This window comes from Nyctereutes procyonoides, unplaced genomic scaffold (assembly GCF_905146905.1).
Source record: "Nyctereutes procyonoides isolate TBG_1078 unplaced genomic scaffold, NYPRO_anot_genome, whole genome shotgun sequence".
NCBI lineage: Eukaryota > Metazoa > Chordata > Mammalia > Carnivora > Canidae > Nyctereutes > Nyctereutes procyonoides.
Genome location: NW_026575124.1, coordinates 3,383,802 through 3,411,559, shown reverse-complemented (window position 1 = coordinate 3,411,559; position 27,758 = coordinate 3,383,802). Strand labels below are relative to the sequence as shown.

At 55.5% G+C, this 27,758-nt stretch overlaps 2 protein-coding genes across 2 annotated transcripts; both read left to right on the top strand.

Moving 5' to 3' along the window:
* Nucleotides 1-871: 871 nt before the first annotated feature.
* On the top strand, nucleotides 872-11,334 carry LOC129517278 (keratin, type II cytoskeletal 75). Its single transcript, XM_055336963.1, has 9 exons — nucleotides 872-1,432; nucleotides 1,988-2,202; nucleotides 3,162-3,222; nucleotides 3,615-3,710; nucleotides 4,554-4,718; nucleotides 6,575-6,700; nucleotides 7,046-7,266; nucleotides 8,653-8,687; nucleotides 10,630-11,334. The coding sequence occupies exons 1-9, from the start codon at nucleotides 935-937 to the stop codon at nucleotides 10,866-10,868; spliced, it is 1,656 nt and encodes a 551-aa protein (XP_055192938.1). The 5' UTR covers nucleotides 872-934; the 3' UTR covers nucleotides 10,869-11,334.
* Nucleotides 11,335-12,797: 1,463 nt separating this feature from the next.
* Nucleotides 12,798-27,155, top strand: LOC129517280 (keratin, type II cytoskeletal 5-like). The gene is made up of 9 exons (XM_055336964.1): nucleotides 12,798-13,514; nucleotides 15,362-15,570; nucleotides 18,671-18,731; nucleotides 19,527-19,622; nucleotides 21,770-21,934; nucleotides 22,729-22,854; nucleotides 23,326-23,546; nucleotides 24,158-24,192; nucleotides 25,290-27,155. Exons 1-9 carry the CDS (start codon nucleotides 13,035-13,037, stop codon nucleotides 25,490-25,492), a joined length of 1,596 nt encoding a protein of 531 aa, XP_055192939.1. The 5' UTR covers nucleotides 12,798-13,034; the 3' UTR covers nucleotides 25,493-27,155.
* The last annotated feature ends 603 nt before the right edge of the window (nucleotides 27,156-27,758 follow it).

Below are 27,758 nucleotides of genomic sequence, written 5' to 3'. Positions count from 1 at the left end.
TCATCTATCTCTGTCAAATAAATACATAAAAACTTTTTTAAAAATATAGAGAAAAAGAACATGTGTGGTGCTCCTTTCAAATCCCCACTGACCCTGCCCCAGGACGGACATGCTGCTGACCCTTCAGTCATACATGCTCACGACTAATAAGAGACAGGGCTGGGACTCAAACCCACCTTCCCCATACTCACAACTTGTCTCCACAGCAGACAGAGGGTCTGGTCCGGAGAGTCCCCTAGTGGAGCAGGCAGGATGTACGGGCGCAGGTGTGTGTGTGTGTGTGTGTGTGTGTGTGTGCACGAGCACATGCTCCTGCCGCAGGGAAATCAGGTGTGACCTGCACCACACAGAGGGAAGCATATGAGGAAAACCAAGGGGTGATCAAAACCGGGTGGTTTCCTAAGGAAGATGAGTGCGGAGCAGGATTTTTAGGACCTGGAAGGACAGCGGGAGGGCGGGGGCAGCAGGGGACACGGCGGGTAATTGCTGAGCCAAGGCTCAGGAACAAGGAGCACAGCGGAGGAGGAACGGGAGGGCCTGGGAAACAGGGCATCACAGACACTTGTTTTGACACCGATGTTTGCACAGGAGGGAGTGGGTCCCAGGCGTAAGAAAGCGGTTTAGAAACCAGGCGGTGTTTTTAGAGCCCATTAGATGCATGATTAGGACATGACTGAAGGCAATTAGCGTGCTTCTCATTCGTCTGCTGATCAAGTTGCGACTGGAAAGGAGTTTCCACGGGGGGGGGGGGGGGCAGGAAGGCAGCCAGTGGCCCTGACACGGCCCGGAGGGGCGGATGCCTGGGGGATGCCATCAGAGGCCGCCTGGGCAGCGCCCGCCCTCCCAGGGCCCCATAAAAGCCAGGGCGCCCCGTGCTCTCCATCCCCTTCGCACGCACCCGTGTCAGGAGCCCTCGCCGTCTCGCCCAGCCACCATGTCCAGGCAGCCCAGCGTCACTTTCCAGCCCGGCGGCCGCAGGAGCTTCAGCACGGCCTCGGCCTCCACCCCGGCCGTGGGCCGCTCCCGCTTCAGCTCGCTCTCCGTGGCCCGCTCCACGGGGGGCAGCGCGGGGCCGGGCAGGCTGAGCAGCGCGGGGGCCGCCTTCGGGAGCCGCAGCCTGTACAACGTGGGGGGCACCCGGCGGCTCTCCACTGGGGGCTGTGGCGGCGGCTTCCGAAGTGGCTTTGGTGGCAGGGCCAGCGGCGGGTTTGGGGCTGGCAGTGGATTTGGCTATGGGGGCGCAGCCGGAGGAGGCTACGGGGCCTTGGGCTTCCCTGTGTGCCCCCCCGGAGGCATCCAGGAGGTCACAGTCAACCAGAGCCTCCTGACTCCCCTGAACCTGCAAATCGACCCCGCCATCCAGCGGGTGCGGAAAGAGGAGCGCGAGCAGATCAAGACCCTCAACAACAAGTTCGCCTCCTTCATCGACAAGGTGAGGCCGGGGGCCGCATGCGTGCCCCTTGGGTCGGGGTGGCAGGAACTCTTGGAGAGGCCCTCGCCCCGACAGGGAGCAGTATCACAATGGCCTCCCTGTGGAAAAATGCATCAGCTCCACAGGCACCTCACAAGTGGGGCCAGACTGCCCCAGAGGCCCTTGAAATCTCCCTCATTTCCCTGGAAGCCATGTGGTTGGTTCAGCCAACACCAAGGGAAGAGTTGAGTTGTTCTCCGCAGGAGTTTCCATTGAGCAAACTAACCTCACCCAGAGTAGGTGTTGTCGAGACACTCAACCCAAGAGGAGAGTCTCCCCATAGAGACCTCCAAGCCCACCCCATCAGTTCTCTGGAAGCCCCGGGTGTACTAGTAGAAGCCCCAGAGAACTGTGGAGTAGCTCCAAGGGCTTTCTCATTCCAATTTGGAGCCGTCAGTTATGTAGCCGACAGTTGGGTATCAGGTGACAAAGCATATTTTTCTTCTCTCCCTTATTAGTTGGAGTGTCTGGCTCTGCCTCCCCAGTTTCTCAACATTTCCTTCTCGCCCCCTCCAGGTGCGCTTCCTGGAGCAGCAGAACAAGGTCTTGGAGACCAAGTGGGAGCTCCTTCAGGAGCAGGGCTCCAAGACAGTGAGGCAGAACCTGGAGCCCTTCTTCGACGCCTACATCAACGACCTCCGCCGGCAGCTGGACAGCGTCACGACGGAGAGGGGCAGGCTAGACGCCGAGCTGAGGAACATGCAGGACGTCGTGGAAGATTTCAAAGTCAGGTAAGGGGAAGGCGGGCTTCCGGTCACGCACAGTAGTCCCGGGACTCGTCTCTATAAGGACCAGCAAGGTGCAAAGGGGCAAATGCCAGTGCCAGCAGGGAGCTTGGAACTTGCAGCCGTCATTCTGTGATTTGAAGATAGCATGGTGTAGGGCGACAAAGGGACTCTCGTCTCATGCATCACTATTCCCAAGAAGCCTACCCTGACCTGTCCACATGACTGCAAAGTGGTGTCTGCATCACTGATACTCTGAAAGGCAAAATACCATTTCACAGCCAAAGTATTCTTTAACCCCCAAAGCACTGCCTATTATTGAGGGGGTGCAATCCCAGGAGACTCGCTAGTGTACAAGCGAGGTAATCCTCCCAAGGGAGGCAAAATTTGGCTGGCCATCATGCAGGCTACAGTAGGTGAGGTATCCAACAAAAGGGGATGGTCCTCCCAAGGGATGGCCGACCCATGGCTTCGGAGTTAGAGCCACTTCTGTTTACTAAAAAGCCCACTGCTCACGTGGCTGCTCTGAGGTTCAGTAAAAATACAGCAAAATCTACCAGGAAAGGTCTCCTTCCTGAACAAGCAAAATTGACCCCATAGTTCCAGAAGCCACTTGAGGCAGCCAAGTGTTTTAAAGCTCACAATTGTGCATCTCTAAGAAGGTAGAGTTTCATAAGTACAAATTTCTATTCTTGTAGTTCCATGCTCACCTTCTAGTCTTACAAAAGGAAGAAGAAAGAGAGGAAAAAAAGAAAAAGAACTTCTGGTAGACGAAATGATTCCCCTTTTATAGAGGGAGAAATAAAGGTTAAGTGAATCACCCCAAGTCACACATAGGTCAGTAGAAGAGCCGGAAAGGATTTGAGGTCTCTGAACTCTTGCTACACCAGAAACGCTCCTCAGCCCGGGAAGAGTTCACCTGGACACTTGCTCAACAGCACGCCCCCTCTCCTCTGTGCTTACAGGTACGAGGACGAGATTAACAAGCGCACCGCTGCTGAGAACGAGTTTGTGGCCCTGAAGAAGGTGGGTGGAAATGTCTCTCAAAGGAGAAGATTCTAAACTGAATCTTTGGAGTAGGGGAGACACGACCCTTGGGACTCCCAAGACCCTGAATCTTTAGAGTATGGGGAGACATGACCCTTGGGACTCACATAACCCTTGAGAGTATCTGGAGAGCTCAAATCTGCCCAAATGCTCCCTCGGTATAGGGCCCCGCTAACTCTGCTAGGGTCTCTGTGAGCTCAGGGAACTCAATCACTCCCCTTCTCTGCAATCACTCACCCCCATCCCAAAGCCCAGACTCAGAGTTTGCTGAAATCTAACTTGGAAGGGCCAGGGAAGAGTCGGTCCAACTTCTTCTGGGCTCACTGCTTGGGGCTGGGGTCTCAGAGGAGCATCCTGTGCTGTTGTTCTAGGACGTGGACTCAGCCTACATGAACAAGGTGGAACTGGAGGCCAAAGTCAACTCTCTGACCGATGAGATCAACTTCTTGCGGATGCTCTTTGAGGCTGTAAGAGCCTGCAGATGTTTTTGTTCCTCCTAGGTCTGGAGCCTGGGAAGAAAGTGATGGTGCAGAGAATGTCATCTATGTAGGGCCTCCATCCATCAGGTCCCAGATGCTCCAATTTGGGACTTGGGTGGTCATGAGCACCTGGGAGAACTGCTTGGTATCTTGCCACACTAAACCCAGCTCCAGCTCTGAGGCTGCTCCCCCCACCCCACAGCATATCATGGAGGGAGTGCCGATTCTCGAATCCCAGGTCCCTGGGTAGCATTCCCAAGGAATCAAGATAGATCTCTCCCTCTCCCCTCCCAGAAAAGTTCAAAAAGAAGTTGCCCCTAAACTCATTGGTCCGGGTGCTTCCTGCCCTCTGAAGATGCCTCATTCTGGGCGCTACCACTGTGAAGGCAGAGACCTGGGTCTTTGATGGGGAGAGGGAAGTGGGAGTGATGAAGTCATACTGTACAGAGGGAAGCAGGGTCCTAAAACTCTCTATATCCTAAAGAAATCTTTTATGCTGGCGTGTGAAGCAACATATGTCATATTCAACTCAATATTATTTGGCCCAGAGAACAGTGACCCACCCTTCATACTCAGGGAAAACACCCATGTGGGAGTCTTGAGAAGCCATCCTGGGGGTCACACCCCCATCACATTGATCTGGGACCCTGAAGCTTCTCAGGGGTTGGCATGGGGGTTCTTGAATGGCTGAAAGTGCCCAGGGAAGGGCTGGAATAACCCCTGCCAGGGATGCCAAAGAAGGGATTCCTGACCTAGACAGGTAGTCAATAGCGTGATTTCAAGAACCTTTCTTTTTATGCCTTGGTGACGCTGGGTTTACTGGCTCTGCAGGAGCTGTCCCAGATGCAGACCCAGGTCAGTGACACCTCCGTGGTGTTGTCCATGGACAACAACCGCAGCCTGGACCTGGACAGCATCATCGCTGAGGTCAAGGCCCAGTATGAGGACATCGCCAACCGCAGCCGGGCTGAGGCTGAGTCCTGGTACCAGACCAAGGTGAGTGTGGGCATCTCTGTGATAGATTCCAGTATGACTGTTACCTGAAGCCCCAAATAATCATTTATCCATGAATGTCAGGAAATACACGAGCATTTCTGTTTCTTTCAATGGGGCAGAAGTGTCCGGTACCATGAAGAGTCAACTTGAAATAGGTGTGGAAACCCAACCATACACACTAACATGTGCTCAGGGAATGTAAGGTGCTCGGGACAGCCCTTGTCCCCATATCACTTAGGATCTGGTCGGGGCTGGGTGAGACTCCAACGCAACCCAGAAATAGTCATAGAGCTATTTCTAAATGGCTTATTTATTCAACACATAGGGTTACAGAGTTGTAAATAAGCAAATCGCAAACCGTTTATTTTTGGTCTGAGAGACTATGAAGTAAATGGGGGGGGTGGATCATGGAAGGAGAAAGACTGTTAATAAAAAGCTTCCAAGAAGAGGTGGCTCTTCCTTCCATTTGGAAGCATCCACGGACAATAGATTGCCAAGGACGGGGGAGGTATTTAAGGCTGCACAAGCAGTTCTTTGGGGCTGGAAGGCAGACATGAGCACTTTTCCAAGCAACAGAGTTTATACCAGGAAGAGGGGGGTTTGGGATGACCATGGAGAGCGACTGTCCAAAGTCACAGATGGCCAGAAGAAGGTTTGGCTTTGGAGGGCGGAGTAGACTGGGTAGTCCAATCCATGAGATCAGCTCCCTGCCCAATGCAGACCCTTTCCAGGGCCAGCTGCTCACCTACGTGTGGCTTCCATCCTTTGCCCTGCTGTGTGCCCTGCCTTAGTCCCTACCACTGCAAAGTAGTAGAAAGGAAGAGGGTCTCAAGTGCCAGGGGTGCACAACGCAGAGGCAGAAGCAGAGGCAGAGGCAGATGGCGAGTGGAGGTGAGAAGTCCCTAAGTTGAAATTTATAGTGGTTGAAATTTGTAGTGAACAATTCCTTTTGTTGGTAGGGCCGACTGCTCCCTTTAACCATGTGTATCTAGAAATGGAGGAGCTGGGCCACTCAGCACTTCCAAAGCCAGACAGATCTTCACTCGGGTAGCGTCTCTCTTCCTTGGGAAAGGTATGGGCAAGTGACAGGGGGCATTTGTTGCTCCAAAATGAGTGCATCCTGGATATGCACCCTATCCAGGTTCCCTCAGATGGGGGATTTTGATACAAAGTCTTCAGAACTATGACCCCTCCAGCCTGGCTCCATCTAACACCTATTCCCTGCACCTCTCCCCTGCTCCCCCCGCACTGACATCTGGACGGCTACCAAAATTCATGGTCACATGGCTCTGGATGTATGATCTGTGATTGGGATCCCCAAAGGACACTGACCAAGCCACCTTCTCACCCCTAAAGCTCACCATGCTCCTTTTTGCCCCAGAGTCTTCACACGGTTTGTCTCCCCCGTCTGGAATGTTCTCTCCCCAGCCTATCACTTAGGTCACTCCTTTCCATCCTTTATCATGCACCTGGAGCAACTCCATCTCTGGAAGCGCTTCCCCGACCCCCTCCCCTCAACTTCCATGTCTAGGTCAGATTCCTTTGTTATGCTACCTGTTCATTTCCAATGAACGGAGAACTTTTCCGGTGGGTACTATAAATTCAATAATGTGGTGATTTAATTACCATCTATTTCCCCCAATAAAGTGTAAGCAGGGGTCTGAGTATGCTCTCCATGATACTCCCAGAGCCTAGCACATGCTTAAGAAATAACACCCCGGTGAGTGAGCGAGAGGGTGCGTGAATGATCAGTGAATGGGTGGCCTGCCGGTGGCCCCGAGGGCCAGGTTACGCACATAGGGAGTACCCAGTCCAGGCGTTTGATGAGGTGACTGACTCTGCTCTGATTCCGTCAGTACGAAGAGCTGCAGGTCACAGCGGGCCGGCACGGGGATGACCTCCGCAACACCAAGCAAGAGATCTCCGAGATGAACCGGGTGATCCAGAGGCTCAGAGCCGAGATTGACAGCATCAAGAAGCAGGTAGCGTGGGATCCCTGGGTGGCGCAGCGGTTTAGCGCCTGCCTTTGGCCCAGGGCGTGATCCTGGAGACCCGGGATCGAGTCCCACGTCGGGCTCCCGGTGCATGGAGCCTGCTTCTCCCTCTGCCTGTGTCTCTGCCTCTCTCTCTCTGTGTGTGTGTGTGCCTATCATAAATAAATAAAAATTAAAAAAAAAAAGAAGCAGGTAGCATATGGCAGGGCCGAGAGCTCCTTGCCCACCCATGTCTCCAGGGTCCTTCTACCATGTTCCCAGGACTCCTGCCCAAGAAGCGCCACACGCCCCGGGGCTGTCAGTAAGGCCTGTGGCTTCCTCCCCTTCCTGTAGTGTTCCAGCCTGCAAACGGCCATCGCTGATGCCGAACAGCGCGGAGAGCTGGCCCTCAAGGATGCCCGGGCCAAGCTAGTGGACCTGGAGGAGGCCCTGCAGAAGGCCAAGCAGGACATGGCCCGGCTGCTGAGGGAGTACCAGGAGCTCATGAACGTCAAGCTGGCCCTGGACGTGGAGATCGCCACCTACCGCAAGCTGCTGGAGGGCGAGGAGTGCAGGTGAGGCCCGGGGCACTAGTTCCATTCCAGCTGCCGGAGCATTCCTAGGGACGCAGGTGGCTGCGGCCCCCTCCTCTCCTGGAAAAGGGAGCCAAATGCTGATAGAACTGGGCCAGGAAGTGGGGGAAGAAGTGCCATTTCTTTCCAGGCCAGTGAATCATTATCAAATGCCCGTATTCGGAGTACAACTGCTTTTCGCACCCCATGGAAATCTAGGATCTGATCCGGTCCTAAGTAATCAAATTCTATCAAAGGAGCAATTGGGTTCTGCGGCAGGTCTGGATATGTGATGTGAGAGGCTCTGGGCTGAGAATAGGTTGTCGCAGGATTAGTGCGGACAGGCCGGCCACTAACTAGCTGTGTAATCTCAGGAAAGTCAGTATCCCTTCCCTGGTCCTCAAATTCTTCGGCGATGGAATAAAAAGTCCCAATCATCTGATGCCCAAAGCTCAGTGGGAGCTCTGTGCTCTGCCAATCACCAGCTGTGTGACCGAGGGCGAATTGCTTCACCTTTCCATCCCCCCTCCCCCCGTGAAATGAGGCTAACCATGGTTTCTATCCCCATGTGTTATTAAAAGGGTTAAAAAAAAAAAGGGACCAGACATGAAGGTCTTAGAACAATGTACACAGCAAGTGTTAAAAAAAAAAAAATGTTAGCTGTCTTTTGGTTCAGTGGCCGAAGATTTGGGCTTTGGGACCAAATGAGTCTGGCTTCACATCTAGCTTTGTGACCGTGAGCAAGTGAATTAACCTCTCCGCGCTTCAATTTCCCCATCCACCAAACTGAGGTAGCAATAGCTGCTTAATGGGGTCATCGGGAGAATTAAGTGGCACGATGCAGGTGGCAGGTAGGTAGTCCTCTTTACCGTTCTATGTGTGTATGAATGAAGGCCAGTTCTGTCCTCAGCGTGGAAAGCAAAATCACTCCAGTTGCTACAATAACAGGCTGATTATTGTCATTGTTATGTTTATGACTCAGACTGGGCCCCACACCTCTCATCACCCCAGCACTGCCCTGTGCGCCACAACAGTCCATTGTTGGGAGAGAAATCTTGTTCCTTAACGAGCCCTACCTCTCCAACCAGCCCTGGTGTATGATTAGCTTTAATTTTCTCCAGGTGTCTACCCGGTTTGAACCAAAAAATGTGTTTCTGAGATTACAGGCCTTCCTCCTATGAACCTCAACTCCGCCTTGTGTCATGCATTAGATTATTATTTTTAATACTACTAGTATTTAAATAATTCCAACCTCCACTTAGTTCTGCAATAAAAATAATAAAGGGTTTTTTTTTAATGCACTTAATTGCAAAAATGTTATTTCAAATGCCCACAAGCTGCTGGACATAATAGTAACTAACTTTCCTTCTCCCCCCTGCTCCCAATCAGGCTGAGCGGAGAGGGCGTTTCTCCAGTTAACATCTGTGAGTATGACATCCTCCGGTGTCAGTCGGCATGCGTGTGGTTGGGGGCGAGGGACGCGGCGTCTTGCGGGAGGCTGGAGGGCAGGCGTGAGCCTTTGGAGGGGACCCCACGGAGAAGGTTTATTTTGAGGTGTGAGGTCTTGAATTTATTAAGATGAGAGCCATATTAGGAGTCTTATTTTTTTTTAGGAGAGAGATCTTAATGTCCCAATTTTTACCTCTTTGCCTGTGACAGAGCACCACAGAGAGGGTGATAGGAGGTTTGCTGTGACCCTTCTGCATGGGTTTAGAGGATGCACGGGTCCTGCCCCCCCCACCTCCCAGGGGCACCCACACCTTTCTTGCTGGGGGTGCAAGTCTAATTCAGACATGAGCATTCACTACAGACAGGATTTACGAAACCCTAGTGTGCTGTGGACCTTAGGAAGTTGCCTCCATCCCAGGCCCAAGGGCACGGCCAGGAAGGCAGCCCCTTCCCGGAACGGCGTGGGGAGAAGCCCTGCTGCTCCGGTTAGGTCTGCAGAGCAAACAACCTTTCCAAGGCGGTGAGAATCCATAAGGCAGGTAGCGGGTGCAGCCGCTCAGGAACAGGAGCGGGGTGAGCAAGCGGCCACAGCCCACGCCACTAAGAGCAGAAGTCACTCGCAGAGCCCGCTGCTGGCCTCGTGAGGCCCACAGGGATGAGCTTTACGGCTTGCATCCTACGAGTGCGTGTGGCTTTCCTGATGCGGGATTCACAACACCAGTGACTGTACTGACCGATGATTCTAGAAGGCAGAGCCTTCTGAATGACCCAGCCGTCCTCCTTCGCTGATGTCCTTGTCTGGCAGCCCCGGAGACCCTCCGCTAGTCGGGAGGAAGGCTGCCGTAAGCTCTGAAGTTGCCCTGCTCTTGAAAGCACCTGGAAGTCTGTGATCTGTGCGCCATCTAAGTCGGCCGCACCGCGGTACCGCAGACCGGGGGGCTCCAGACAAGAGAAATGTATTGTCTCACACTTCTGCAGACTAGCGATTCAAAACAGGTGTCAGCGGGGCCGTGCCCCCTCTGAAACCTGTAGGGGAGCCTCCTTCCTCACCTGGTCCAGCGCCTAGTGGTTCCTGTCAACTCCTGGTGCTACTCGCCCGCATCATTCCCATCTCCGTCTCTGTGTCACACGGCCCTTCCCCTATGTGTCTGTCTTCACGTCGATGCCTCTCCTCTTCTTATAAGGACACGAGTCCCATTGGGTAGGGCCCTCCCTCGTGATTTCATCTTAACTGGATTCCATCTGCAAGATCCTGTTGCCAAATAAGGTTGCATTCACAGGCATTGACTCCGACACTTTTTTGGAGGACACAGTTCATTCCAGAACAGTCCGTTTTTTTTCAGTTTCCCTTCTGAAGAGCCCAACGTAAGGGTACTAGAGGCTGAAGGTGGTGGTTGGTTATAAAAGTTAAGAGCAGGTCGTGGAGAGAACAGGAGCAGAGTGGGCCAGCCCGTGGGTCGTCTGTCACTTGGCCTAGCAAGATGACTCCAGCCCTGCTTTGAGATTCGGGGGGCGGAGGCTGAGGACACCCACAGAGGTGTGTGCATGCCCCCCCCCCCAAGAAGGGAGAGAGACACCAGAGCCAGGCCCACAGAGCAGGGGAGTGCGAAGGGATCAAAGGGAAGGAATCGCTTCCTGGAGGCGAGAAGTCTCCATTAAGTTCTGGAAGGAAAAGCGAGGCATTAAGTAGCAGAGAGGAGGCAGGAGGCCGAACCAGACGGAGAGCGCAGCACTGCCGCCCGGACAACCTGGCCGAGCGCGGTCGGAGCTCGCTACCTGGGCTTGGAGGTTAGAAGGAGGCAGAGGCTGCCGAGAGGCCACCCCATCCCCACCCCCAGGGCCTTCAACCCACAGGCCCTGACGCCCCGGCCTCCTCTCCCGCCCTCGGCTCTGACCCGGTCCCCTCCCTCCCGGCAGCCGTGGTCACCTCCACCGTTTCCAGCGGCTACGGCGGTGGCAGCGCCATGGGAGGCGCAAGTCTGGGCCTCGGCGGGGGCAGCGGCTACTCCTTCGCCACCAGCGCCGGCCACAACCTGGGTGCGGGCCTGGGCGGCTCCAGCTTCAGCGCCAGTAGCAGCCGGGGCCTCGGCGGCAGTGGCTCCAGTGTCAAGTTTGTCTCCACCACGTCCTCCAGCCGGAAGAGCTACAAGCATTAGGTGCAGCCACTCGGCTCCCCTTCCTCTGCCCTGAGGCCCGCCTGCTTGCGGACCTCTCCTGTCTACACTCGCAGACAGGATCCCTGGGTCCCTCTCCTTCAGCTCCCCTGGCCCACCTGTGCTGCTGGGAAGGAAGCCTGGCGTCCTGGCTAAACCCCACTCCCCAGCGCAAGCCAGCCCCCAGCCTCCTGACAGTCCCCAGAGCGCCCCTGCACCCTCTGCGCCAACGCCCGCCCTCTTTCAAGATCCACATTCAGCATCTTGCGGAGACTCCCCCTTCAGAGCCTCCTCCTTCCTCCCCACCTTCCAGAGGCAGAGATGGGGAGTGGGTGTTTCCCAGGCGGGCTCAATGCCAGGTTGGCGCCCGCCTGTTTCACGCTGCTTATCAGCTGCCTGCTGGGAGTGAGGGCTCTCTCTTTCTCCGCCCCCCCCCCCGAATGTGTCTATTAAATGCATGTGTAATGTGTTTGGTGTCCAGCCCTCTGTATGGCACAGTGAAGCGGCCCAGAACAATCCGCCTCCTCTCCAGGCCACATAGAGGGCCCAGGGTACATCAGATCCTCCCCGCCTCCCTCAGAACAGAGGATGCTGGGCTGGGGAGATGGGAGAGATGAAGGGGGCTGGGGTGGACCACCAGCCAGGCTCCATCCTGGCGTCTCTACCCTCTTCCTCCTGCCTCTTGTTGGGATGCCTTCTTTGAGAGGCCCCAGCCCCTGGGCAGCTCCGTCCTTCCTACTGTGTGTGTCATTCAGAGCAATGCCGTCCCCTCCCCAAACCAGACTGCCTCCTGAGGACACTGACGTAGGGTGGGCGGCCCAGCCCTCCTCCAGCAAAGGGGCTGATTGTTCCCTGACAGCTTCAAACTTGCAGACCTGAGCAGAGAAATAACAGGCCAGGAGAGGAGTTAAAAGTCAGCCCCGGGGGCAATGCTTTCGCCCAAGCAGAGGAGCCACTAAGACCCATAATTGCAGGCAGCAGTGAGACATCCAGGAAGCTCCCACATTCCTAAGTTTACAGTCTCCTGAACCCCTCCCGTTAAGGCCTGGGCCTGGCATCACCCTGGGGGGGGGGGGAACCGCCGCCCATGGGGTCTTAGAAATGGGCTCAGGGCTCAGGAGCACGCTCGGAACTGGAGGGAGCTCGGAACCGGAAATCTGAACCACAACCAACCGAGATGCTGCGCAGGAAGCCAAGTGGCAGAAGGAGAGAAGCCAGGAACCGGGAGAAAATGAGTGTAGAACCAGGGGCTAAGCTCAGGAAGGGCCGGGAGGGATAGCAGGAAGAGACGTGACACTGAGGGTAATCGCTAAATGTCCCCGGTCCCCAGGGATGAGAGGAGTAAAGGGGACAGGGGTTTGGAGAGAAATCTTGAGTCTACTGCCCTGAGATAAGCCACCTCTCCCCCACCGGTGTCAGGTGCAAAGATCCTGCGGTCAGACCATTGTGCCCTAACATGAGCCCAGCACCCACATGCTGTGTGACCTCGGCCAAGTTTCACAAGAACGCGATGCCTCAACAAAAGAATAAATCATGGTCCCATGGTGCTCTGTGAAGACTAAACGAGAAGACGGGTGTAAAGCAGCTACCTATAGTAGCTGCTCAATAAACGTTGGCAACTATTACTCTTGCCCTCCACCCTCAGAAAGTCATTATGAGAATTGAATATGACATAAGGCTTGCAGCAGATCACCTGCCAACATGGTCTGGCCCAGACTGAGTCCTCAGTAAATGAGGTGTGTTGTTGTTGTTGTTTCTTCTTTTCCCTATGACAGGAAGGGCATAATCCAGTGCTTGGGCTCAGAGTCCAAAACCTGGGAATCGGAGGACAGGAGCAGCGGAGAACCAGTGGGAGTGGCTGCAGTGTGCGCCTGCGAACCTGGGTGGGCGGGGGGCTCAGGATCCAGGCCTGCCCTGGGCCCGAATCCCCAGGCCTGGTCCTGCCCTGGGTAGGGTGTTCCCCATGATGATTAGGGGGCAGGAGGATGGGTGCTGGCCAGACATGCCATTGAGGTGAACTCAACAGAGTGGTCTTTGATCTTCTCCGGCCAAGCCCAGTTCCTGAAAAGGATAAAAGTCAGGGAGAGTCTGGGACAGCTAGACCTGGAAGGCTCCTCATCCCTGTGACACGTTCGCTCCACTGACGACGCTCTGGCACCAGCTCCCACCATGACCCAACGATCTTCTGTCACCATCAAGTCAGGAAGCACCCGGAACTTCAGTGCTTCCTCGGCCAACCTCCTCCCGGGCTGCCGGCCCAGCTTTAGCTCCGTCTCTGTGTCCCAGGGCGGGAAGAGCTTCGGGGGCAGCTTTGGGGGTGGCTTCGGCACCAGGAGCCTCCACAGCTTCGGGGGGAGCAAGAGAACCTCCATGAGCGGCAGCTACCGCTGCAGCCGGGCCAGCAGCGGGGGTGCCGGCTACGGGCTGGGTCTCGGAGGCATGGGCTACAGGGCCGGGGGAGCCTTCGGAGGGTATGGATTTGGAGGTGGGATGATGTCTGGCTCCGCCGGCATCCAGGAGGTCACTGTCAACCAAAGCCTCCTGACCCCCCTCCACCTGGAGATTGATCCCTCCCTCCAGCGGGTGCGAAAGGAGGAAAAGGAGCAGATCAAGACCCTCAACAACAAGTTTGCCTCCTTCATTGACAAGGTGAGAGGCAAGGGGGGTCCCCACCGGGAAAGCAGCCGGTGCCCGGGGTAGCTCCGCTTTCTGTGCTTCTCTGAGGTTCACTGTGACTTGCCCCGGACCTGCGGCCCTGGGGGCTGGGAAGCCTGCTGACCCAGCGAAGGAGGGAGTGGTTTCCCACCTTGTGGAGGTGGAAGCAGGAACAGTTCATCTCCACCCTCCGGAGCCCTCAGACCTACTGCAAGGACCCTGCTCTTTTGATGGACAAGGGAGGTGTCCTGGGCTTAAAGTTAGACAACAAAGTGGATCATTTTAAAAGCAGAGGGATGGAGGAGTGAAAGGTTAGGAGAAGCAGGCTGGGGTCACTTTTTCCTGCACAGCTAAGAGGGGGCAGGTCCTCCTGCAGAGACCTCCCTGGTGAACAGGGTACGTCTGGGAAGCTGAGTGGTTGGCAAGGGGCCGGCTTCCCCACTTTTTCCCTGGTGGGAGTTAAGCTGTGATATCAGCCCTGAGTGTGCCCTGCGGGGTGGCCGGGACTCCTAGGGATTTCCCCAGTTCCGGGGAAAGCAGCAATCCTATTTTATTCCACCCCCCCGTTCATACCTGAGCCGGTTGCTTTGTCTGAGAAGAACCGGTTCCAGGCTCTAGTTTGTTCAGGTTCCATGCGTGGGACCTGGAAAGAAGAGTGCTAGACGCTTCCAACCCAGACTCTAGTGCTAGGAGAACATCCCCTAACTTCTTGGGCTTCGGTTGGGTCGGACAGACAGACTCTAAGGTGACCATGCAGGTGTAACAGGCTATGAAATGCCTCATCATAGGGTCCCAGATCTCCGAACATGCAAATCACACCAATTGAACTAGTGGTTCTTCGATTTGATCACCCATGTGACCCCACGTGCCCTGGCATTTGCACCAACAGATGGGAGATTTCCAGGAGACTGGCTCTGAGGGGACCGTGCAGGCCCTCGTTTGCTTGGTTCACCTGGAGGGGATGCAGGGGCAAGGGGATGTGGTAGGGAGGGACTTGGGGCCCGAGATCGCCCTCCTTCCTCTAACAAGAGGAGGAAGGTGGGAGGGGTGGGGGGGGGCGAGTGTTCAAGCCTCGCTGTAGGCACATGGCCATCTCTTTGTTCCTTCGTTCTGAGGCTGTGTGCCGTTCTAGGGACTCCCAAAGGAAGGACTTTGCGTGGGGAGAAATGTTTCACACATTCCCAAGGCTGTTCCCAGGCGGGGGAGCCGCCAGACGAGTGCGACTCAAGAAAACCAGAGCTGTAGCACAAGACCACAAGGGATCTGAGAGCAGAGGGGGCTTGCCCAGGCCACCCAGCTGGCCATCGACGCGGCTGGGATTGTGCCCAGGTCCCCTCAGTGCGACTTTAGAGTGAGCCGTTTCAGTGTTCCCGGACTACACGGGCGAATGAGTTCAGATTCTAGATCTAGAGAAATCACGTAGGAAAGAAAATGGACAGATTAGATCTTCTGCCAGGACCTCCTGCCCACTTAATGGGAATCAAAGTCCCACCCAGGAAGGCGATGGTGGAGCGTTCTTTTCTTCAGCGAGCGCACATCAGCGTGGCCTGGTGTATGAACACGGTTTGCAGCCCCTCTGGTCCTGGTCCTCCTTCCTTCTCCCACCTCCACACCAACCCAGTTGCCCACCTCCCGGGCCCATTGCACCAGCATTTGGGTGGCCCTCTACGTTCCAGGCTCCTTCCAGGACGAGGAGGAGGAGGAGCCTGCCACCTGGACTCCAGGCTCCTGCAGGACCTCCCTGCCCTGTCCGGGGAGGGGGGGGGCGGGGGGCGTAACCCAGAGCCCTCCGGGAGGCCGCGAGGGCAGCGCTCACAGTCTCTCCCCTCCGGCCGGGGCAGGTGCGGTTCCTGGAGCAGCAGAACAAGGTGCTGGAGACCAAATGGAGCCTCCTGCAGGAGCATAAAACCACCAGGGCCAACATCGAGCCCATGTTTGAAGCCTACATCAGCAACCTGAGGAGGCAGCTGGAATGCCTCGGCGGTGAGCGGACTCGGCTAGAGTCGGAGCTGAAGAACATGCAGGACGTGGTGGAGGACTTCAAGAACAAGTGAGTGGACACTCAGCCAGGTCCTGGGAGGGCCTGGCCTGAGGGTCCTGGGGAGGCCCCGCTCTCCACAAGTGCCAGTCCAGGGGGGCCATGTGATGCACACTCGGGGCAGCCAGGAGGAATCAGAGAAAGAACTGGGAGCCTGTGAGCAAGAATGTTGAGGCTTTGGGGAGGGGGAGGGGCTGGAGATGATGAGGACTGGCACGGGCACAGAGACTGGGGTTTGCACCACCTCGTTGTAAACTCTGCAGATGGGGACAGTAAGGCTCGGAGACAGCCACTGACTTAGCCAACATGGTACGGGTGGCAACTCACGGGTTAAAGGATGAGACCCAGAGACTCTTGCTCTCACATTTGTTTAACCTGCTCCCATTGCTGACTTACACAGGGTGCATGCACTCACCTCAGCCCTGGCCGGGGCCAGGAACAAAGCAAAAGGGGATGGACTTGCTGCCTTCCCCCTGGAACCACATGCACACACACACACACACACACACACACACAGCACCCCGCACCCGATGGCATGCTCGTGCCTATAGATACAAGCAGCTTCTTATATTTATTGTTTTAACTTATTTTTTAAGGTTTATTTATTTATGATAGACATAGAGAGAGAAAGAGAGAGAGGCAGAGACACAGAAGGAGGGAGAAGCAGGCTCCATGCCGGGAGCCCGACGCGGGACTCGATCCCGGGACTCCAGGATCGCGCCCTGGGCCAAAGACAGGCGCTAAACCGCTGAGCCACCCAGGGATCCCCAGTTTTAACTTATTTCTAATGCTCTTGGTCCAAACAAAATAAGTGACTTGATAAACAGTTTCAGTTAGAGTTTGCATAATGTAATGAGAATTCAGGACTGAGCTGAGTTTTAAGGGTTGGCCGATACTCAACCATGGCTATTTACATTTAAATTAATTAAAATTAAATAAAACTTAAACTTCAGCTCCTCCCCCCTCAGTCGCACTACGTTTCAAGTGCTCAGTTGCCACATGGGGCTGGCTAATGGGCTCCAGAGTGGATGCAGCTATAGAGTATTTCCATCATTACAGAAACTTCTGTTGGGCAGCACTATAGAATCTACAGTCAGCAGATTTATTTTTTTTAAAGATTTTATTTATTTATTCATGAGAGACACACAGAGAGAGGCCGAGACACAGGCAGAGGGAGAAGCAGGACCCATGCAGGGAGCCTGATGTGGGACTCGATCCCGGGACCCCGGGGTCACAACCTGAGCCAAAGGCAGAGGCTCAACCACTGAGCCACCCAAGCATCCCCAAGAGTCAGTGGATTTGACCTCAGACTCTTTGAACCCCAGGTCTTCTGTCTGTTAAAGGGCATATTAATAGTGCCCACCTCATTGGGGTTGGGGATATTTTATTAAAAGTTGTATGTGAAATACTTGGTAGGGTGTCCAACGCCTGACACACAGTAAGTTGTGAATAAGAGTTAGTTATTTTTATTAAATGGATGGTTAGGTATGTGGTGATGCAGACACAGGCAAGAAAAGCAGAAAAGATGGATAATTTGTAACATGGAGTAACAGTGTTTAGTCCAAGAAGGCTTCCTGGAGGAAGAGACTAAAGCTCAAGGTTGAGAAGGAAGAGGGCACAGTTGAAGAGTGCATTCCCCGCTAACGGGCAGCGATGTTCCCGTGACAAGCCCCTAAGAGGCCCATGCAGGAGGAGGGACTGTGAGCTAGAAAACACAGACGACGAGGACAGTTGAATGGAGTTAGGTGAGGAAAGTTGTTCAGATTCAGTTAAAAGGCAGCGGGAGGAGGCAGTAAGGGAACCAGTCAGTTCTCCCAGAGAACTTGGGAGAAGGCGTAGTACCGAAGACCCAATGGTGGGAAAGGGCTTTCCTCAGCTCCTACTGGACAGTGGAAGCAACATAAAGGCAGAGGGATCCTGCATATACTTGCTGTGAGATAGTCCTGGGTGGTTTTTAAAAAAACTAATGGCGGGGATCCCTGGGTGGCTCAGCGGTTTAGCTCCTGCCTTTGGCCAGGGGCGTGATCCTGGAGTCCCGGGATCGAGTCCCACGTCGAGCTCCTGGCATGGAGCCTGCTTCTCCCTCCTCCAGTGTCTGCCTCTCTCTCTCTCTCTGTGTCTATCATAAATAAATAAATAAATAAATAAATAAATAAATAAATAAATAAATAAATCTTTAAAAAAATAAAAAAATAAAAAAACTAATGGCAAGCCATTCATAGATGAGGAAGAGCTTCTGAGAGGTTAACTGGCTGCCCCAGGTCACTCGGCTGGACGGTACAAGAGGCAAAGCCCAGGTGCCCAGAGCTGCCAAGAGGGTAGGATTCACTGGTGCTTAGGAGAGCTGGGGAGCAAATGGGTCACCTAGAGCAGAAGGGAAGCTTCCTTCCCAGAGCTCAGTGAGCAAGGGGGCAACTCCACATGCCCCAGGTGACCTGGGGTCGCTTGGGGCAACACCAGGGGGCAAAAATGGAAGCCTGCTGGTCCATTTACGGGATGTCAGTGCTCTAGGGAGCAGAGCCCTGTGAAACACAACCCCAGAAGGAAAGAGGGGTGGTTCTGCTTTACTGTTGTTTGGGGTTGGAGGTTTTTTTGCGGGGGGGATTGAGTTTTATTTGGACAGACGTGGTTGTGCGATTGAATTGGGCTGGGAGGCAAATGTGTAATGGGAGAGCTGCTCCGGTAGCGCACTTCCCGTGTCTGTTCTGGGGACCCACACCGCCTACCCACCTACGGCCCCCGGTGTTTGACCTCACTCCTAGAACCCTGCTCCTAACGCCGATCCACTTTTTTTTTAATTGGTTTATAATTGGCGTACAATATTATATTAGTCTCAGGTGCACAACATCGTGATTCCATATTTTTATATATTACAAAATGATCACCTCGGGATGCCTGGGTGGCTCAGTAGCTGAGCATCTGCCTTTGGCTCTGGTCATGATCCCGGGGTCCTGGGATCAAGTCCCACATCGGGCTCCATGCAGGGAGCCTGCTTCTCCCTCTGCCTGTGTCTCTGCCTCTCTGTGTGTCTGTCTTGAAAAAAATTAATGAAATATTTATTTTAAAAAAAAAATGATCACCCTGACAACTCACTTCTTGAACCTTCCCACAGGTACGAAGAAGAAATCAACAGGCGCACAGTGGCGGAGAATGAGTTTGTGGTGCTCAAGAAGGTGAGGGGACAGGGCTGCTCCCTCAGGGCTCTCAGGCCCAAGGAGCCCCTTCTGGGAGTGACGCCACTGAAGCCAGTGGCCTTGCAACTTTTGATTCATGCAGCTGATCTTTGAAGCAGGTTTTACTTCAGAAGTGAGAACACTTGGGCTCAGGCAGGTTAAGTAAGTTGCCCGAGGTTACCCAGATAATCAGAAGTGAGTCAGAATCCAGGACTCAGGAGTCCCAGCTGTAAATGACGACAGCCCAGCCCCACCCTACGTGGAGTCCCTTTGGGGAGAAACAAGTAAAATGGGCCCTGTGCTGAGCTCAGGCTCCAGGACATGACGTCAGGCTCAGGAGGACAGGGGCAGGGCAGGGATCAGCTCCACAGAGTGGTGGACCTTCTGCTCCACAAGGGCAGGCAGAGGGAGGAAGGACCAGTTAAGGGAGGGGGAACGGAGCAGCGGTGTGTGAAGCACAGGAAGGGGCTGACAGTGCGAGGAGGAGGGCCTGGGGAGAGGCTGGGAGAGCCTAGGGGCAGTGGAGGCCTAAGGGCCCAGGATGGGGTTGACCTCACCACGTGCAGGTGACCTAAGAGATCTGTCCATCTGGCACCAGCTGGTGAGCAGGTGAGCATTCCCTGAGAGCCTGGTCCCCACACAGCCTGGGCCCTCCTGCAAGTTCCACTCCATAACCTGGAACAAAGAAACGCCCTCGTCCCTCGGAGTTGATGCTCTCTAGCCTCACTCTCAGCCAGAGGCGCTGGCTGCCTCACAATGGATGGGACTCAGAGTAACAGCATGTTCTCTGCCCAGGACGTGGATGCCGCCTACATGAACAAGGTGGAGCTGGAGGCCAAGGTGGATGCCCTGATGGATGAAATCAACTTCCTGAGAGCTTTCTATGATGCGGTAAGCAGTGCCAGGGGCTCCCCCTCCGAAGGGTCTGAGGCTGGGGGCCTGGGCTGGGCACCTTCCTCGGTCTCCTCTCTGCTCCCCACCCCGTGCCTAGGTTGGAATTCATGGAGCAGATGCTGTTTTGCCTACAAAGGAACAAAATGAGGCTCCCTGGGGCCGCTAGGGGCTCAGGCAAGGAATTCAACCTTGACCACTCAGTCCAAGCATGTGGTGTTGGTCAGAAAAAAGACTGCTTGGGTTTGAATCACATGTGATTTCCAAAGAAGTCGCTGGACAACCTGGCTCACCCAGCGCAGCTCAAACTTACCAGCTCCTCTTCCTAGAGAGGCTGCAGAATGATGCAATTTCACAAACCAAGTGGCAGTTAGTTCTAGAAGCACCCGGCACAACTGCCCGGTTCTCCTGAAGACACCACACACCGTCCTCAGGGCTGCAGGGGCAGTGCTGAGCAGACACAGCAAAGCCCTTAGGTTCTTGGAAGCTTCTATTACAGCGGAGGAGACAGGCAGCACAGAGAGGATGGAAACTACCCCATTTCAGGCAGAGTAGGGCTGATGAAGAGAAATAAGGAACGGTGGCAGGCAGGAGGTGGGCGACATCTGAAGAGGAACCGCAGAACTGAGGATCCAGGAATGCCGGGAGGAGGCCAAGGTGGTCGGAGGAGAGCGAGTGAGGTAGAGTGGTAGAGAGGGGGTCAGCTCAGTCAAGGCAGGGGTGCAGGGTGCATTGTGCACCTCCAGGTAGGCCTGGTAAGGACAGGTGACCTGCCCATGTGTTGCATTTGTTTGGTGGCCCAACAGAAGTCGGTCATGATCTGGGAGCAGGAACACGAGCCTCAGGTCTTTGGACAGGTTCAGTGACCGCCCTGCCACCTGCATAGGGCAAAAAAGGCATCATTTTTCTTTGCTTGTTTACTACAATGCTGACAACTGCAAGCCTGTGGGCTGAGACGCCCACCCAGTGAGGTCAGCTACCAGGGAAACTATTTGGGAAAAATGTATTTTTTAAGATTTTATTTATTTATTTATTCATGAGAGTTGCAGAGGGAGAAGCGGGCTCCATGCGGGGAACCTGATGCAGGACTTGATCCCAGGACCCCGGGATCATGACCTGAGCCAGAGGCAGACCCTCAACCGCCGAACCACCCAGGGATCCCCAGGAAAAAATGTATTTCAAAACAACTCACAATAATAATTTATTGAAGTAGGAGATGCATGAACCACTTATCGATAAACAAAGGAAAGGAATATTTTTACTAAGATCTGGGCTTTGGATCGGCGATCCTCAAATTTTAAAGTGCGTCAGAATCTTCCAGACAGTTTGTTAAAACACCGGTTCTGATTCAGTGAGTCTGGGGTGGGAACCAAAATGTTGCATCTCAAGCAAGTTCCCAGGTGCTGCAGCGGCTGCCGCTGCCGGTCTCAGGATCCCATTCTGGGAACCGCCACCTTAGATGATTCTAGAAAGTGATCATTAACAAATTCATTACGGTTTACCGTTCCAAAAACCGTGTTATGTAGACATGGGTTGATTTAATCCTCGCAGAAAGCGTATGAAGCTCTGTAGGACCAGCCCCCCGCAAGACTCGGAGAAGTGCTCTAACCCCCTTGGCAGATCCCAGGCTCCAGTGCTTTGTCCTGATGACCTTTCTGCCGTCTGGAGCTTATTTCCATTTCCCATCCCCAAGGAGCAGGGAGGAGCCAAGACGGGAAACGGGACTGAGACGCAGCAGAGCTTTCTGGCTCCTTCTGACTCAGTTTTCTGTCACAAGACGATTTCTTTATTTGGTGTGAAAGGCTGTTTTCTCAGAACATGAGACATCCCGGCACTGACAGGTCCCAGCAAGGTGTGCTCCCTTGAAAGTGGGAGTGACTTCTGGAGAACGCCAGCTAGAGCTCCCCTCCCTGTGTGCAGATGAGGTGACAATGAAGCCGGGTAAACTCAGCGACCTCCCTAATGTGTCCTTCCCGGCCCTTCCGGCCCATACTAGATGCTGCACCCCAGCAATGCAAGTGAGGTCCTCGATCCCAGGGCCTGCTTCCCAGGCCTGGCCACTGTCTCCCAACACACACACACACACACACACTCACACTCACACTCACACACCCTCCTTCAGCTCTTCCGTTTGGGCCCCGTCACAGGAGCTGGCTCAGCTGCAGGCTCAGATCTCAGAAACCTCCGTGGTCCTGTCCATGGACAACAACCGCAAGCTGGACCTGGACAGCATCATCTCTGAGGTCAAGGCCCAGTACGAGGACATCGCCAACCGCAGCCGGGCCGAGGCCGAGTCCTGGTACCAGACCAAGGTGAGACGTCAAGGTCAGGTGCACGAAACAGTCTTCGGGAACTGGGATTTCAAAAGCAAATTAGGTAAAAACTTTGTCCTCTCAGGTGCCCCGGTCTGATGGGGTCAAAGGGATAGGAGCTCAGCCTAGGGTTTGCCCTCTATGGGGAGCGTCCCTCAGCAGCACCCTCAGGGCCCGGGAGAGCAACCAGACAAGGCAGGAAGCAGTCGGTCCTCTGCAGGGAGGGAGGGGGGAGTGGACCCACCTCCGGTGCCCTGTCGAGGCCGGCAAGGGACAGCCAGGCAGCGCCAGCCTCCAGTGCCAGCAAGAGTGAGGGAGGGAAGGCAGGAGCAAGAGCAAGGTTCAGCCTCCTGCGTCCAGAGAAGAGACGTGCAGCTGGCAGCGGCCGAGGGCCTGGGAGCAGGTGCCGAACAGGGGCCACAAAGAGATTTTTCCAGGTGTTCCAGCAAACACTCTGAGCTGGAGAGCCCCAAGCAGGAAAGGGCTTAAGACTCGGAGAGTGACAGGCACCCCTGCATGCTGCTGAGCTCGTGGGGATGAGATCCCTGATGGCGCGTGGCGGGGGGAGGACAAAGACCAAACACAGGAAGGGCCCAGCTGTGGGGTGGAGCCTGCAGGCGTGGAGAGTGAGGGGCAGAGCCAAGAGGTGGTGCAGATGGAGTTTGATGGAAAGTAGCAGTGGGGTCAAAGGGAGGCACTTCCAGGCAGCATGCTGGAAGCCTCTCGGGCCCCGGGAGGCCACGGCCACCTCGCCTCTGGCCTGACCACCCCTGCCTCGGGCCTGCCGTCCCCAGTACGAGGAGCTGCAGCGGTCTGCCGGCCGGCACGGGGATGACCTCCGCACCACGAAGATGGAGATCTCCGAGCTCAACCGCGTGATGCAGAGGCTGCGCTCTGAGATCGATAACCTGAAGAAGCAGGTAGGGCTGAGCTCCCAGCAGACGTCCCATCCATGCCCCTGCCCCCCGACAGGCCTGGGCCTGGGCCCAACTCGGCCCGTCCAGAGAGAAGCCTCCCCAGAAGAGTGACCTTGCAGGAATGTGACTGTGGGGCCACCCGCCCCACAGAGGAGGTCCCGACTTTCTTTCTGAGATCTGCCCAGCAGCTGCTCCTCTAGAGGAGGGTCTGTCCTCTGTGCATACGAGGCAAAACTATCAGAAAAGCGTGACATTGGAAAGGACCCCCCCCCCCCAAATCATTTCCTCTGTTATGGCTAAGTCTCAAATTATCCGAGGAGGACAGAGATTAATCTTATTTTTAAAGATGGTGAAGCTCCAACCTCCTTTGCATGAAATCCACTTCAGGAAACGCCCCCATATTTTTACCCCAAAACGCACATCATCCCGCATCCTCTGCGGGCGACCTCACAAACTCCCGTGTGCCCCCGGCAGTGCGCCACGATGCAGTCCGCCATCGCCGACGCCGAGCAGCGCGGGGAGCTGGCCCTCAAGGACGCCAAGCACAAGCTGGCCGAGCTGGAGGACGCCCTGCAGAAGGCCAAGCAGGACATGGCCCGGCAGCTGCGCGAGTACCAGGAGCTCATGAACGTCAAGCTGGCCCTGGACATCGAGATCGCCACCTACCGCAAGCTGCTGGAGGGCGAGGAGTGCAGGTGGGGGGCCTTCCCTGACCGCGGCTGCTCACGTACCATGTCCCCCCACCATGGCTCAAACAGATGCCACTGGAGCACCAATGCCACAGACCCCAAGAGGCCCACAGTGTCAGGCCCCAGATAGAAATTCCAAGGGCGGCGACAGGGTTAAAATGCAGCTGCTCTCCCAGAGGCATCCTGCAGTCCCAGCTTCTCCCATAGTTGTTGTTGGGCCCCGGGGCAGAGGGTCAGGGTGACGGTGTCAGGCAGGGGTGGCCCGCGACTACCGGGAAGGCCACAGCAGGGCCTATTCCTGCCCAGCCACCAGGCCACACTGGGGAAGGGCCTTGGGGGCCCCCCGTTTGCCCAGAGATGCCTACAGTCTGACCATCCCTGTCTAGGTAGTAAACACGCATCGCTCTTCCCATTTCTCTATGAACTTTGTCTCGGGCTCTGTTCTAGAGTCCCCTGGAAGATTCACATTAGCTAGACGGACGAAAGGCTTGCTAAGCATGGGGCCTGGCATGCAGTAAGCTCTGCGTGCTGTTAGCGACAAATACATTGAGCCCAGGGCCCTTCCACTTCTCAGCAAATGAAATATCTCTTTCTCTCCCCCTCCCTCCCTTCACCAGACTCACCGGGGAAGGCGTCGGACCCGTGAACATCTGTGAGTAAATGTCTCAGGATAATAGAGAAGTGGGAGTCAAAAGAGAAGCGATAGCATCGTAACAAGGCGTTGCTGATAGATGTGGGGAGAGTGTCACGAGGATCCTCCTGAAGGCTCTGGGGAGACCCTATCTCCTTGGGCATTTCCATTCTGTGGGCTCAAGAGACTTGTGATGAGATCCCACCCCCAGCGCCAGTCCCGATGGAGTCACTTGTCCACGGGAAGGAGTTCACCCCGGCCCCAGAGGACCCCCAGTTACAGGACAGGACGACTCCAGGAGTGAGGGGTCCGCAGCCTGGCCATGATTCCTTAGCTAGCTCTGGCAGGATTCCAACTCACACAACTAACAAGAGGCCAGTAAACTGGTTAAATGAAAAGAGCCGTATCTAGAATTAAAGCAAATTACTGGAACGAGTAGAGCAGTGACCGACCTGGCTCGGCCTCAGCTCACGGAGGGGAGAGGTGGGGAGAAGCATCTCTCGGAATGACCCAGCAGGGTGAGGGAACGTGCTCAGGGAGCATCGAGTCCTAGGCAAGAGAAGTAGGGTCTCCTTGGGCCCCATGTGGCTCAGACCACGTGAGGGAGGCCAGAAACCCAGGAAGGGGGAGAGCTTGAAACCAGTTGATGAAAAGGAACAGGAATGCTTCACCTGGAGAGCTGGACAGAGGGGGAAAGTCAAAGAGGCGTCTTCAAATGTTTGACAGGCTGTGGGGTGATGCGTCCCAGGGCAGTGAGCTCCCCCTCACTAACCTGTCTGGGCAAGTACTATAAACCATTGCCTTTGGGTGATGCGTCAGAGGTGATTCCAATGGGGGAAGGTTTACCTGGATGGCCTTGGGGCCTCTCCAGTAAAGGAGCCTTCCGACATGTCCTGCTCAGGACACGAGGCCTCATGCTCCATCCAGCCTGAGAGTCTAAGTAGATCAGGAATGGACATGGCAGGTGTGGCCCTGGGCATGCCACTTGATGGCTTTGCATCTCCATTTTTCCTCTGGGAAGCCAAGTGGGAGGGAGCCCTCCTGGGCCCAGAGCCAGGGAACGGGAGTCTTGGGGACCTGGAGGACCTGCCAGCGTGCCCTGTGCCTTGTCTCCACAGCCGTGGTCTCCTCCAGTGGGGGTACGGGCTACAGCTCCGGTGGCGGCAGCCTGTGCATGACCGGCGGTGGCTACAGCAGCAGCCTGGGCTACAGCTCGGGCGGTGGCTTCAGTTCCACCAGTGGCCGCAACATGGGCGGCAGCAGCTCCAGCGTGCGCATCATCTCCAAGACGTCATCCACCAAGAAGAGTTACAGGAGCTAAAGGGCCGCACCAGCTTCGGCTGCCCCCTCCGGACCCCCACCCCCTCGTTCCCAGCCCTGAGACCTGCCGCTTTGCTGATGCCCCACATGCAAAATCAACAGCAGGAGGTGTGGGGAGTGGCCCGTGAGTTCTAAGGTCACCTTGTCCATCGCTCTGCCTCCAGATGGGTCCCCACAGAGGTACCTCTCTTGCTCCTTATCCCAGCCCCTCCAGGGTCCCCAGACATCCGCTCCAACTAATGCCGACTCAACTGCTCTGCGCCAAGACCTAGGCTAGGACTTTGTCCATCAGCAGCTTCCAGTGCAGGGGTGCAGGAGGGTCTTCTCCTCCCCAAGGGAGCCAGATCCACAGCACCCACAGTCCTTTACGGGGGAGGGCAGGTGCTTAGAATTGACCTTGGTGCTCCCAAAGCAGTTGGGTGTAGTCCATCTAGGCCAGAGCCCCGCCGTGTGTGCTCTCTCATCACAGACGGGACCCTTCCCTGCAGGCCCTCTCAGACCAGGGCACGCTGCCAACCCAACGGGCCTACTGGACCCTCAGTTCCTTCCTTCTTGTCCCCTGCCAGGCCCCCACCCACTTCCCCTGACAACTCCCACCATCTTATTGGAATGAGAAACCAACCCCCTTCAAAATATGACCAACTCGATCATTCATACTAGAACAGAAGGATTTTACCAAGAACCCAAGGGTTCTCCACGTCCCGGGGCTGCATTCCATGATAGCTCGCAGCCAAATTCCTTCCAAATCTGCCTCATTTAAGCCAGCGTCAGACTTCCCACCGCGTGCAGAACCGCCCTGCTGCCGAGTGGGGGGAGGCAGGCTCGTGCCAGGCGTGGGAAGGCGGCTGGGCAGCAGACGCGCCCGGAAGAGGAGCCCAGCTAGGCTGTGTCCGAGCGGCCCTGGGACGCTCCTCCCACAGAATAACCCTCCCGGCTCAGGAGTCGTTCTCCTCCCTCTGGTAGCCATGTCCCTTTTCTGGAAAGTTCTCTGTCCTCCTTACCTTGCTCTTTCCCCCCTCCCTCCTCGTTCTCCCCCTCCCCCACCACCCTGTGCGTCTCCTCTCTCTCCACCCCTCCTCTCTGCTCCTTTATTTCTCTCCTTTCTTGCCCTCCCACTCATCTGTTTGGCAATATATCTCCCGCTCCCCCTCTCCTGACCTTCTTGTCTCTGAACTGTCTATAGTGTGGATTTGCCTGTGCCCCTGGCCTGGCTAGAAATGACGCTCTTGAGGGCAGTCCACCAAACCCCCTGCCCCACAGGGGAGACCTAAGAGGGCACACTCAGAAGAGAGGCTGAGCGTCCTCCGGCGTCTTTCCTCCCCCTCAGAGGATGCTTGCTCGGTCTGTGGAGGAAGCAGAAGTAGAGGAGCCGTGGGAGAGGGAAGAAGACACAGGCAAAGAGATCTCTTTGAGGCTGGCCTTCATGGTCTGGTCTCCCTACTTGAGGAGCTGTGAGTCCTCAAAACACCTGCCATGTCCTCGTGCATGCATCCCAAAGGCAAGCAGGGACTGGCCGCCCGCTGTGGACATGAAGACAGTAGAGATACAAGTCAGAAAACAAAGTCACCCCGCTCCGATGGTCTCAGACCCTCCTGACCTGCCTGCTCCCCGTGTGTGCCCCTTTCCTGAAATTGCTTCAATAAAGCGTCACTGAGCTCTCTAGGTCTTGGTAGAGTCCGCGTCTTATCTCACATTCGGGGTGGGGGTGGGTGGGGGGCGCTTAGAACTGGTGTTCTCTGGGAACAGGAGCCTTCCACCCTCAACAGATCCAGCGAACCATCCTACTCTCTGATCCCCAGCTCTGGCCCCAGGCTCCTGGGGACCCAACGTGTCACTGCACCTTGCTCTGGCCTGGGAGCGGTGGGGGATGCTCTTCAGTCTGGTTTCCTGGTGTCACCATCACGTCTGACTCACGTCTCCTGAGCCCACCTCTTGGGACACTTCCCCCAGGGTGGAATGGGAAGCCCCCTGTCCTGCCATCAAGTACCAAGACCCACCCCAACCCACCTCAGCCTCCCACCATTGCCCGTGGCCTCCTGTGACATCCCTGACCTCCCCGAGCCCCAATTTCCCTCCCCAGCCTTCTGGGACCTAAAGTCAAGACTACAGAAAAGGGGACAGTGACACATCACAGTTAGTCCAAAACTGGACCTCCAAGCTCCTAATCTTCAGGTGGGACAGAGAATACATAATGCACATGGGCAGGAGACCCTTCTCCCCCTTTATAACTACTCTCTTAACCGCCCAACATCAACCAGGCCTCTCTC